General features: G+C 48.5%; 1 protein-coding gene across 4 annotated transcripts in view; it reads right to left on the reverse strand.

Annotated features, from left to right (window-relative positions):
- The window catches only part of RBFA (ribosome binding factor A), a 29,198-nt gene that overhangs the window by 1,361 nt on the left and 15,315 nt on the right, over nucleotides 1-12,522 (reverse strand). For 3 of the 4 annotated variants that reach the window (XM_072814461.1, XM_072814348.1, XM_072814403.1), the window contains exons 2-6: nucleotides 10,194-10,236; nucleotides 9,287-9,463; nucleotides 8,668-8,780; nucleotides 5,638-5,722; nucleotides 660-733 (exon numbers count right to left, since the gene is read on the reverse strand). In XM_072814461.1, coding sequence (XP_072670562.1) covers nucleotides 660-733; nucleotides 5,638-5,722; nucleotides 8,668-8,780; nucleotides 9,287-9,463 — 449 coding nt within the window. In that variant the 5' untranslated portion in view covers nucleotides 10,194-10,236. Of the gene's footprint in view, nucleotides 1-659; nucleotides 734-5,637; nucleotides 5,723-8,667; nucleotides 8,781-9,286; nucleotides 9,464-10,193; nucleotides 10,237-10,531; nucleotides 11,035-12,522 lie in introns of those variants that run through there. The other variant, XM_072814507.1, reaches the window with a different exon arrangement.

Genomic DNA, 12,522 nt, shown 5'->3' on the forward strand with positions numbered 1-12,522 from the left:
CACAACACCACCCCCACCCATCCGCCTCCCAAACCCCCAACCAGAAAGGGTGTCTATAGTCATCCGTGGCACCCTTTGCTCACCACTGGCCTCTCCCAGCAAAATGCCTTTGAGCTCCAAAGGCTCATCTGTTCTGTTCATGTAAGTACCCTCATGCCAGAACAGGGTATAGTATGCATTCAAGAAAACTGCAGTGCGGACAAAGAGGGTGGAGAGAGACACTTGCCCCCCTTGAGGAGCCATGGGCCCCAGCACTTCTGTGGGGGCCATGGAGGCCCTCCCAACCACCTTGTGGAGGTGCTAGGAACTGCTGCAGGGCTGGCCGTGGGACCCGCCACAGGCTGCTGCAGGTCTGGGCCCCAGGGCAGGGCCCACACAGCAGCAGAGGATGCAACGATGCTACCGCCACGGCAACCAGCAACTCCACATCTGGACATCTGCCCAAAGAATCAAAATCAGGTGGCTCAGGGGTTTAGCGCCGCCTTCAGCCCAAGGCATGATCCTGGAGTCCTGGGATCGAGTCCCACGTCAGGCTCCCTGCATGGAGCCTGCTTCTCCCTCTGCCTGTGTCTCTGCCTCTTTCTCTCTCTGTGTCTCTCAAGAATAAATAAATAAAATATTTTTTAAAAAAAGAGAATAAAAATCAGGTCCTCATGTACCTGACATCGTCTTGCACAGAGTCTTCTTTCTTGTCCGGGGCTCCAAAATCAGCACTGGCCAGTAACCGGTCAACCTGAAGAGCATGGACAGGGTAATTCAGCAAGCCACACCTATCTACCACCGGCATCAGAGCCCGGCTCACGGTGAACCTCACCGTACCTGCTTAAATAGTCCCTCTGCTGACACCATCCAGGAGTGACACTGTCTGCTAGTCTGTGCTTTCAAACCTGCTACTTACAATCACATTTTCTCTGATAACAGATGATTTTTTAAAACTATGCCTGAAACTTGTAAACGTCAGGCAAACTTATGAAAAAACCCAGTAAATGTTAGTTTACATAAGTAAGTCCTAATGATGTGTGTAAAATACTTCAATTTTGCCACAGAATTTGTATTTGGGAAAAGAAAGCCTCCTGACATAGCGATAAAGTCACATCGGGTCCAGCACACAAACCCAGCTCCATGTTGGCTGAGGAGCCTAATAACCTAGGCACGAGGGTTCTCCTCTGTGAGGGCACCACCAGAGAGAGCCTCTCTGTGGACACCGAGCACGGCTCACACCTTTACCCACCCACTGGCGGGCCCAGGACATGCTCCTGAGACCCTACCCTGCTGCAGGGCAAGCCCAAGACAGCCCAGGCCCGTGGCCTGCTGTCGCACAGCAACACAAAGCATCACCACAAACCAATGGCACGCCAGTAAAAACCACCAGTGTAAAAACAGAAGAACCAGGAGAAAAGTCAGTCCCCAGAAAACAGGACTGATGATGCCACAAAACAAGCACTGAGTGGACATCTCCCGAGTGAGCTCAGAGAACACATCCGCTTGTACCTGCCAAGGGGGCCTATGCTGGATACATGACCATTCGCACACCCCACACTCAGCAAACCTTACAAGAACGGGCATAAGACTTGAACAGACTTCACAAGAACAGCCAACACGTGCTTGGGAAGATGCTCAGCAGAATCAGTCACCACAGTGAACCACCAGAACGGCCTCAGCACATGCAGCAGGGCCTCCAGCATCAGGCGGGAGCAGATGGTCACACAGCCTGGTAACTCTGACCAGCAGTTTCCCAAGAACTAGAACACCTACTGGCCACTCCTACATGCTGACCTACAAGAAATAAAAGGAACACACTCACACAAAGATGTGTGCACTGCCATTGAGAGCAGCTTTACTCATAGTAGCCAAAAATCAGAAACAGAAACTAACATCCATGGGAGGATAATCGGGTCATTCAGCAAGAAGGAACCACCTACACATGAAACAAGGTGAACCTCAAAATCTGTGCCAGGCATAAGCAGCCAGGTGTCTGCTTGTATTCATGTGAAACTCCTGAATTCTAACCTGGGGAAACTACTTTGGAGCTGGTGGGAGGAGGGTGAGGACGGAGGGCACTGCCAGCAGCCCAGGCCTCAGAGGCTCATCTGTGAAGCCCTAACCAAGAACGCAATGTAAATGCAACCAAACCCTGACACACACACAAGGCCGCAGGGTAACTCCCGGCCAACTCTGAGCCCAGAGAACCCGCACAGGAATGGCAGCGGCTCTAAGCTGACTTCTGAGTGAGAGACGGGGCTGCTCGGACCCCACTGTCTGGGAGGACTCAGGCCTGACTATGGAGACCAAGCAGCCCATGTGCTTAGGTGAACTCGTCTGATGGTCAGCCAGGGGACAGACAAATGTGTAACAAATCACAACACTGGTACCAAGTTGATGTATTTTCTTTGAAAGTTTACATTTTCTCCTTTACAATCATAAAAAAAAAATCAATATTTTAAAAACTCTTTGATTGAAATGTTACAACACACAAGAGATGTGCACAAATCAAGTGTGCAGCTCAGTGACATGTCATAGATGCACTGCACCAACAGCCGTCCCGACGTCGAGGTAATGAACCCCAGAAGCCCTTTCACGTCCCTCCCACCCTCTGCCTTCCTCAGAGACAGCTGCCACTGTGACTTCCATCAGCAAAGGTCTGTCACACTGTCTGACTTTTAAACAGAGTCACAGGAACATGGCCTTTCCTCAGCTCCATGTCAGCTGAGCGGTGAGGGGCGCATGTCCACTGTTCTCAGCTGACACAGGAAGCCCTGCCGCCAGCACTCCATGCACGTCCCTACCGAACACTCTCGTTTCCACAGGCCCTGCCACAGGAACTTTGGGTGGCAGGACACAGGGTGAAGAGTGCGCAGGGGGTGCTGCTCAGCCCCCCACACAGGAGGTTCCCACAGTGGGATTCTGGCACACTGGCTGTGGCCAGGACTCTAATGGAAACCTCTTGGGGGAGTGTGCACACTGGCATCTCTCTGGTTTCCACGGTTGTTTCCCTGAGCTCTGCTGCGTGTTTACAGGCATGGACACCAAAATGGCTAAAAGCTACTGGGGGTTCAGTTTGGGCAGAGCTCATTACTGCTCTTCTTTCAAATGCTCAGAGCCATGGAGATGATTCTGGGAATGCAAAGCAAGGTGTTGAAAGCACTGCTGGCTGCTATCACTACTTTTATCAATGATTTTTCAATGTGGCACAACCAACACAAGATACAGAAATACAAAAATAAGCTGACAGGCAGAGACTCAGTTTCATCCGTAATCCTCAATTTCACATGCGTGTGTATGTCCAAACTGCTTTACTACTGGCTGGCTTTAGCCCTTACTTCAAAAAACACTGCCTGGACTTAGGAAGAGCAGCAGGTCACAGCCGTGCCCTCCGCAAATCACCTGCCCCAGAGCCCCCTCTGGTTCAGCCTCTGCTTGCTCCCAGCTACAGGGACACAGAAACCTAAGAACAAGGAGGCAAGCAGAAGTCCAGGAAGGACATGGGAGGACACAGGCTGGACAGGCCCAAGTGGCCTCCACAGCAAACACCCAGCAGCAGGATCTCTGCAGACACACCTGCCTGCGATGCTCTGAGCACTGCCTGCACTTCCCTCCTCCAAAGACTTCTTCTAAAAAGGGGGCCACAGGCCAGGTAGGACCTCCTGCCCCCTAGAGGGACAAGTCATGGTGTAATGTGAGTAGAGGGCTCTCCCACAGCGCAGTGATACATCCTCCTACCAGCTCGACCCACTGTGTGTGGGTGAGTTCCTCCATGCATCTTCCCAGCACACTCCATAGCCTGAATTCTACTTGATGCTCTAAATCAAGTGGTGCTGCTCACTCTACCCCTTTGTTTCCCTTTCTAGCCACAAAAACCACGTATCCATCAAGGTTATTATTCATATAATGTTTTCAGTATCGCTTAAATAACCACCAACAAAAACTGAAAATGTCTATTTAGATTTGTTTTCCTCTGTGGATTACGTACTATCTAGTCCTGGGGTGCCTGAGCATCTGACTCCTGGTGTAGCTTGGTCATGACCTCCGGATCATGGGATTGAGCCCTGGGGCAGGGGGTCTGCTGGAGATTCTCTCTCCCTCTGCCCCTCTGCCCCCACCCCCCACCCCTGCTCACATGCACCTGAACTTTCTCTCAAACAAATAAATAAACATTTAAAATAAATAAAAATGGGGCATCTGGGTGGCTCAGCGGTTGAGCGTTGGCCTTTGGTTCAGGTTGTGATCCTGGGGTCCCAGGATTGAGTCCAACATCGGGCTCTCTGCATGGAGCCTGCTTCTCCCTCTGCCTGTGTCTCTGCCTCTCTCTGTGTCTCTCTCATGAATAAATTAACAAAATCTTAAAAAGAAAAGAAAAGAAATAAAGAAGCAAAAGTAAAGAAAAAAATACTATATAGTCCTGTGGTGACCAACAGCTCCCTAACTATAATAATACCATAAATGCTACCGGCTAGGTGTTTTTCTAAACTTTTTAAAGTGTAATATACATGACGAGATGAGCACTGTTATACTATATGTTGGCAAACTAAATTTACATAAAATATTAAAAAATAAATAAATAAAACAAAATGTGCAAGTTATACATTGGCATTATCCCTGACCTATAAGGAAGTCAGTTTTTTATCTACCTTGGTTTCTGAGAACTGAACTGAAACTGACTTAATTAAAAAAGCATAGAGTGAAGAGCCTTCTGTGCACTGAAAACTGAAGCTATAAGCTCACTAAATAAAATTCATTAAATTCACTAATCAAAAGATCCTCTGACCTGAACTTGGACTGCTTTCTAGTGCATGAGCAGTGTCTCTGTTCAATAACCTGAAAGAGCACTCTGTATTTTATTTCAAACAATGTTGTTACTAATAATTAAGTCTGCTTTAATAAGCTTTTTCCCTTTTTTTTTTTTTTTGATTCTATTTATTTACTCATGAGAGACACAGGCAGAGGGAGAAGCAGGCTCCCCGTGGGGACCCAATTCCCGATCTAGGGATTACACCCTGAGCCAAAGGCAGACACCCAATTGCTGAGCCACCCAGCGGTTTACTAGGTGTCGCTAATAAGCTTTTTCCATGGCAGAAAAGCATGCAATGTTTTCAAACAAAAGATTTAAAATGGCCTTATTTACTTTGTGTCATAGTAAAAGTTAGTTTCCTAATTAATTATTGCATAAATGTTGCATATTTTTCTATCTAGCCAATGAAAGCAAAACCTATTTCCTAAAAAAAAGAAAAGCATAACACACCTTAATAACCACCAAGTAACTACGACACAGAAAAATATATATAAACTTACAATTTGTAACCTCTATAATTAACTTACAATTAACAGGACGTAACCTTTAGTGTAACGTAACTTAGGTTGAATCCGAAGAGGAAGACAGTTTGTAAGTTGAGAAACCAAGATTTGGTTTCCTATCTAGAGATTTAGTGGTAAACATTTTTTTAAAAAGCCAGAAAAAGTGGTTACCTCTAGGGAATCTGGCTAGGACGGGTGCCTGGGAGCCTCACTTCCCACATGAACTGATCAAAGGATTACTTCTTTTAACTACACACATCAGCATTCGAATATGTGAAGATTACATGTAAGATCTTACCCCTGTAGTAAGCTCCTGTCAGAGAAGTGAGTTATTTAAAGCCTTACCTCCGCCAGAGCCAAACTGCCTCTGTCCTGAATGAACACTATTGGCGGCACGTTCCTTAGGATCTGTTGGGCCATCAGAAGGTGCCTGGAGAGAGACATTGTACGTGACGGTTGCAGAAACAAATACAATCATCTCAAGGAGAGATAAAACATGAGATTTACTCATCACCTTACACAAACACAAGGATGTCAGTGCAGGAAACTCATCCTTAGCCAACTGCCCATTATCACGACTATTTCTAATTGCCTAAATGAAACTCTTGAGATCCTTATGAATAACCCGGTCTTAGCTCAGAGCCTCCTGGGCATGGTGGTGGCCATGGGCTGCGAGGTCTGGGCACGAAGAGCCTGTCCCGACCCCATTCCTCCACTCAGCAGACATTCACTGGCAGCAAGGCCACAGACGTGCATGGAGGTCCTCAAGCACCCAGAGCCACACATACGTCATCATCTGCAGTGGCTCCAGCATGCACATTGAGGTGAAATCAGCTGCATTAGCCTCCAGGGAAGACACTGCTGGGACAGCCTCTCTGCACAGTGACACACAGGTACAAGAAAGCCTCCACACTAAACCTCAGGTGAGCAGGATGAGCGCAGAAGCTAGGAAAGGGATAGTCTGTTCAGCTGGATTTCCTGATTACCTAAAAATTAATCAGAAAACAATACTGCGGGCAGCCCAGGTGGCTCAGCAGTTTAGCACCGCCTTCAGCCCAGGGCCTGATCCTGGAGACCCGGGATGGAGTCCCGTGTCGGGCTCCCTGCATGGAGCCTGCTTCTCCCTCTGCCTGTGTCTCTGCCTCTCTCTCTGTGTGTCTCTCATGAATAAATAAATAAAATCTTTAAAGAAAAACAAAAAGAAAACAATACCGCTATTGCCAACATTTGTTAGAAATCTTTTTCTTGTTTCTGTTAACAAGAAAAAAATAGAATAAACTGAACACTCTTTGATACACAATTTAAGAGACTCCTAGGGCCTCCGGGGACGGATGTCAGGAGAACTGAAGCAGACGGTATGGGACATGCAAACATTAGCTCCTCACAGGACTCATCCCCATCTCCAAAACGTGGTGGAGATGGATGAGGGATTGGTGAGAGGGAAGAGGGATTGGTGAGAGTGACAGAGCAGGGAAGGGAGAGAGAGGAGAGAACCCCATTCTGAGAGTGCTGTGGGTTGGGTTTCTGCATTTCCTCGGACTGGGGAGGAAACGGACTAACTTCTCTTTTTTTTTTTAAGATTTTATTTATTTATTTGAAAGAGAAAGAGAGCATGAGCAGAGGGAGGGGAAGAAGGAGAAGCAGACTCCCCTCTGAGCAGGGAGCCCAGGACCACGGGATGGTGACCTGAGCTGAAGGCAGAGGCTTCACCCCCTGAGTTACCCAGGCGCCCCTGGAGTAACTCCTTCACTATCACCCAGCTCCACAGTTCTCAAAATGTTCGGTCTTTATACTGTTAAAAATCACTGAGGATGCAAGGAGCTTTTGTTAACGTGGGTTGTATCTTGTCCATATCTACCATGCTATAAATTAAAAACAAGAATTTGAAAAATATGTTAATTCATTTCAAATAACAAACCCTCTAAATGCTCACATGGATATTTTTAATCTTTTTTTTTTAATTTTTATTTATTTATGATAGTCACACAGAGAGAAAGAGAGAGGCAGAGACATAGGCAGAGGGAGAAGCAGGCTCCATGCACCGGGAGCCTGACGTGGGATTTGATCCCGGGTCTCCAGGATCACGCCCTGGGCCAAAGGCAGGCGCTAAACCGCTGCACCACCCAGGGATCCCCACATGGATATTTTTAATGAAATATAACTACTTTCAGAAAAATTAAGAAGGGTGGTATTCTTTACACAGTTACAAATTTCTTCAGTGCCTAGCTTCGCTGGATTCTCATCTCTCCATCTGTACTCAAGCTGTTCTGTTATTTTGGCTGAAATACAAGAAAATCTGGCCTCACAGTGACCCCTAACTGGAAGAGGAGTACTCCACAGGTCAACCAACAATGGCTTAGTTAGCTGCGCCGTGGAACCTGAAACCAGGCACTGTGAACTGTTCTTTCCCTATTCGTGATTCTGTGGCCTCACGGACAACTCGTTTAGAAAACACGGATTCCCCAGGCTACCCAGATTTTCAGAGGGTGGTACATACTACACAACACTGCACTTATTAGCGTTACCAGAGTCTAAGTGTCAGAACACTATCCAACTCACGGTAGTAGACATAAGTTTTCTAAAGTCAATTTTCATTTGAAAGTTTGAATTTTGGGGCATCTATGTGGCTCAGTTGGTTAAGGTCCGACTCCTGATTTTGGCTCAGGTCATGATCTCAGGGTTGAGGTCAAGCCACCTCGGGCTCCCTGCGCAGCAGAGTCTGCTTCTTCCTCTGCTCCTCCCCCTCAAATAAACAAACAAATCTTTAAAAAAAAGAAAGCTTGAATTTTACACTGGCAACAAGTAGAGTTCACTGTTCTCCGTCAGAGTGGCAGGTTCACTTTGCTCATTTTAGAGAAAAATGTCAAACTCCTGAATCTGGAAAACCACACTAGTTGACTGGTTCTCTCCAGTGAGCAAGTGACTGCCTCTGCTCACGCTCAACTGCACACCTTCCCGAGACCACCATCCCACACCAGCACAGGTTAGTTTATGCTCACTCCCCACCACACAGAAGCATTGGATTTAATAAAATTAGCAACTTCCACTTATTCAAGGATAATCCCAAATAAAAGGTTTATTCAAGGATAATCCTAAATAAATCCTAAATAAAATATCACTGCATTCTCCTGTAAGCCTGTGGCATGACACTCAAAGAGCACGGGGGCATCTGGGCGTCAGGAGTCCCCAGAAGTCTGGGACCGCACTCTGAGAACCACTGCTCTAGATCAGGTCTTGCAGGAAACCGTAAATCACATTTTGAAATTTAAGAATGTGCTTCCAAGATTTTCCTTAAAAGCAAAAATACTTGATGCAGCAAGTGGGAGATTCATGGTGCACGCAGAAGCAAGTAGGCAGAGAGCACAGCACCGTCACCTCATGTGGGCAGCACTCCCCCGCAGGACGGCCTCTGTGTGTGCGCTCTGCTTGGCGGAGACTGTGGTCTTCCAGTACACACGGCAGGCTGAGAAGTCTGCAGTCAGAGAGACCTGGGGCCCAGCCCCAGACTCCGGTCAGCATCAGCCTCCAGGGCTTTCTCGCACGCAGACAACACCAAGAGACCAACAAGAGCTCAGGAGCTCTAGCTGGTCAGCAGCCCCCCACCCCCGCCACAGGCTACCATCTCCTGCCACCCTCTCATAGGATGTGGAGCTGGGTCCCAAATCCGAACCCTCAACATCCCTGACCCCAATCCCACGGTGCGTGCCAAAATGCCCAACCTGCCACCTCTAGCCCACCTCACATCCCCCTGGCTCAACTCACTCTAGGGCAACAGAGATGTAGGTGCATCCATCCCGCAAGCCCACTGGGCGCCTGCACACCGCATGCCACACACATACCCCATCTTTACTACTTAAATGATCACGCTTCACGTGGCTTCTGAACCCAGAGGCTTTGTGACAGACGTGGGCCCTTCCCTTACACTGGGCTGCGGTGTCAAAGGACACTGCCTGCCGGTCTCACCCTGTTCTTCCCACTCTGGCCCCGACCCTACCTTGGAGAGCTGCACGTCCAGGTCGCAGATCTCCTGGCTCACTTCAGGGGTGCACAGCAGGTCCATCAGTGCTTTGTAGAGGAGGCCGTTCAGTGCCCGCAGGCGCACATGGTCGTCCCTCCTGGGTTTCTTTGCAGTGGTCTTCGTTAGGAAGTCCAACCGGGACGGCTTGTACATCTCCATGCAGAAGCACCAAGAAAAAGGCCAATGTGACTGAGCCACTTCAGCTTTCACTAAGACACAACTCATAGACCAAGGTCCTTGAGGTTTCACCTAGCCTCCCCCCACAACAAGTGTGTTAGTAGATGTTTTTCCATCCAGAAATCTCGTTGAAACAATCCCACGTACCATAAAGTTCTCCCTCTTAAACAATTCAGTGGTTGTTAACATACAATGTACTTTCTCTAACAAGAACCACTCATGACGTAAAATTTCAGTTTATTCACGTGTATACATGTGTGTCTCTCTCTCTCTCTCTCACACACACACACACACACACACACACTAAAGACCAGATGGACATTCTGACACTAGTGTTTGATAACGCAGACATTCCAGAAACCTTCACAATAATTTATTTTTAAGTCAAGGAGCGCCTGGGGGCTTGGGAGGTGGAGTGTCCAACTCTTGGTTTCAGCTCAGGTCATGGTCTCGGGGTCGTGGGATAGAGCCCCAGTCAGGCTTGTGCTCAGCGGGGAGTCTGCATGGGATTCTCTCTCCCTCTGCCCCTCCCCCGCTCGCTCACTCGCTCTCCCTGTAAAATAAAATCTTTAAGTAGTGACAACTCACACCCCAGTGTGTCTAGTCCTGCCCCTGCAGACCTTGTGTGCTCGAACGTGGAAATGGAAGGACTGCCACGACTCCTGCCCAGAGGGTAAAGCAGCTCTCGATGCTGCTCTACACTTACCAAGTGAGAACCCAACGAAGGGCCTTCATACCAAAACTTCTTTCTGTGGAGAGAAAATAGATCTATGATGCTGACAGCAAATGAAAGAAAATGAAATCACACAGCAACTCAATAGTGCAATAGCACAATCCTTCCTAGGGAGCCAAACCTGGGCACAGGGATGGTGTTACCAGGGAGTGAAGAAATTTAGAATTCTGATCAACAACACAGGTTGCAGGGGAGATAAAAAACAGTTTTAATTCAACCTCCTAATGTTTCCTTAAGTCTACTTCCAATCCCGAAAGTACAGAAAGAGAATCTTAAAAGAATGCCTACCAAACTGCACGCAAGCACCATACCTGGGTCCATGCACGTGCTGGACGGGACCGGGAAACTGGGTGGTAGTGGGGGAGGCAGGCCTCACCACTTCAGCAGCAGATTACAGATAAGCAAGGAATGCTAGCTGGACGAGCCGTGTGGAGATGGACTACAGCTGGACATCAGTATGGACTCAAGGGTCCCTGCAGTGCTCAAGTACAGAACATGTGCATGCAGGGGTTCACGGAAACCTATTTTCTGCTTTGTCAGCTGAAAGGCCTAAGGGACAGACACCCCGGGTCTCAGGGCATCATCTCTGATGGTGTCCTGCAATAACAGAGCTTCCAAGAGAAATGGCTGACTCCAGCCTGAGAAAGAAGTGCTAAAACAAAAACAAAAACATGTTTTTTAGGGGCACCTGGGTGGCTCAGTCGGTTAAGTGGCTGCCTTTGGCTCAGGTCATGACCTCAGGGTCCTGGGATGGGAACCTGCTTCTCCCTCTTCCCCTCCTTCTGCTCCTGTTTTCTCTCTCAAATAAATAAAGCTTGAAAAAAGTTCTTAAACTTAAAAGCCACCACAAAATCCCATAACAACAAGTACATCAAAGAGAGATAGGAGCTAAATAAAGAGCTCATGGGAGGGCAGCCCCGGTGGCTCAGTGGTTTGGCATTGCCTTCAGCCCAGGTCATGATCCTGGAGACCCAGGACTGAGTCCTGCATCGGGATCCTTGCGTGGGGCCTGCTTCTCCCTCTGCCTGTGTCTCTGCCTCTCTGTCTCTCATGAATAAATATATAAAATCATAAAAAAAAAAAAAAAAGAAAAGAGCTCATGGGATACCTGGGTGGCTGGCTCAGTGGTTGAGTGTCTGCCTTCAGCTCAGGGCGTGATCCCAGGGTCCTGAGATCGAGTCCCGAATCGGGCTCCCCATAGGGAGCCTGCTTCTCCCTCTGCCTTTCTCTGTATCTCTCATGAATAAATAAGATCTTTACAAAAAAAAAAAAAAAAAAAAAGAGCTCACAAGGGTCAAAGCTAAAACAATCTGAGTGAGATAAAGTTCTATTAGGTTAACACCTGTAAGACCACACTGATCTAAGTTAGTGTAGGATGACGTTATTTGCCTCTCACACAGAACTGCAAACATTCAAGAGCAAGGGAAGTCCCTAAAGAGGATGGGATGGAATGGGTGTGGGTAACTCGCCAGCGGTAAACCTGGCACATGTGACTTCATTCAGTCATCAGGCCAAAGGTGACAAACCACACTGGCAGTGTGCACTGTGCACACAGATGGACATGGCCCTTCCCCAAGCGCCCATAATGCCAGCATAACCATGGGAAGAACAAGAGTCCCACACATCCCAACAGAGGAGCATTAGAAAACATCTAACCATCAAGACCATCAGAAAGTCTGTGAAACCGCTGGGCAAGAGGAGCCTGAAGAGATGATGAATGTAACGTGGTCCCTGCATGGGATCCAGGGGCAGAAAAAGGATTTTAAATTGAAACGAAGGAAAAATTAGAAAGAAAAACAAACCATGACTCCAGGAAACACACTGAAGGTTCCTGGAGAGGGGGCGGGGGGAGGATGAGGTACCTGGGGGATGGGGGGATGGGGTGCCTGGGGAACAGGGTGATGGGGTATGGGTGATCAGGGGACAGGAGGACAGGGTAACTGGGGACAGGGTGATGGAGGAACCAGGGGATGGGGTGATGGGACAGGGGGACCAGGGGACAGGGGTACTGGGGGACAGGGTGATGGGGTGTGGGTGATCAGGGGAAGGGGGCACGGGGTGATGGGGAACCGGGGAATAGGGTGATGGGGGACTGGGGTAGCTGGGGGGCAGGGCGGCTGGGGGACGGGCATGAAGGAGGGCACGTGACGGGATGAGCACGGGGTGTGACACTGTCTGTGGGCAAACTGAATTTAAATAAAAAGGAAACAACAAAGCTATGGAAGCAGGAACCAGGCACCGAGGCGTGGATACCGACGTTCCCGCAGGGCCTCTGCTCCTCCCGGCTGCGCGGGGAATCTGA

The sequence above is a fragment of the Canis lupus genome, chromosome 1 (assembly GCF_048164855.1).
Source record: "Canis lupus baileyi chromosome 1, mCanLup2.hap1, whole genome shotgun sequence".
Lineage (NCBI taxonomy): Eukaryota > Metazoa > Chordata > Mammalia > Carnivora > Canidae > Canis > Canis lupus.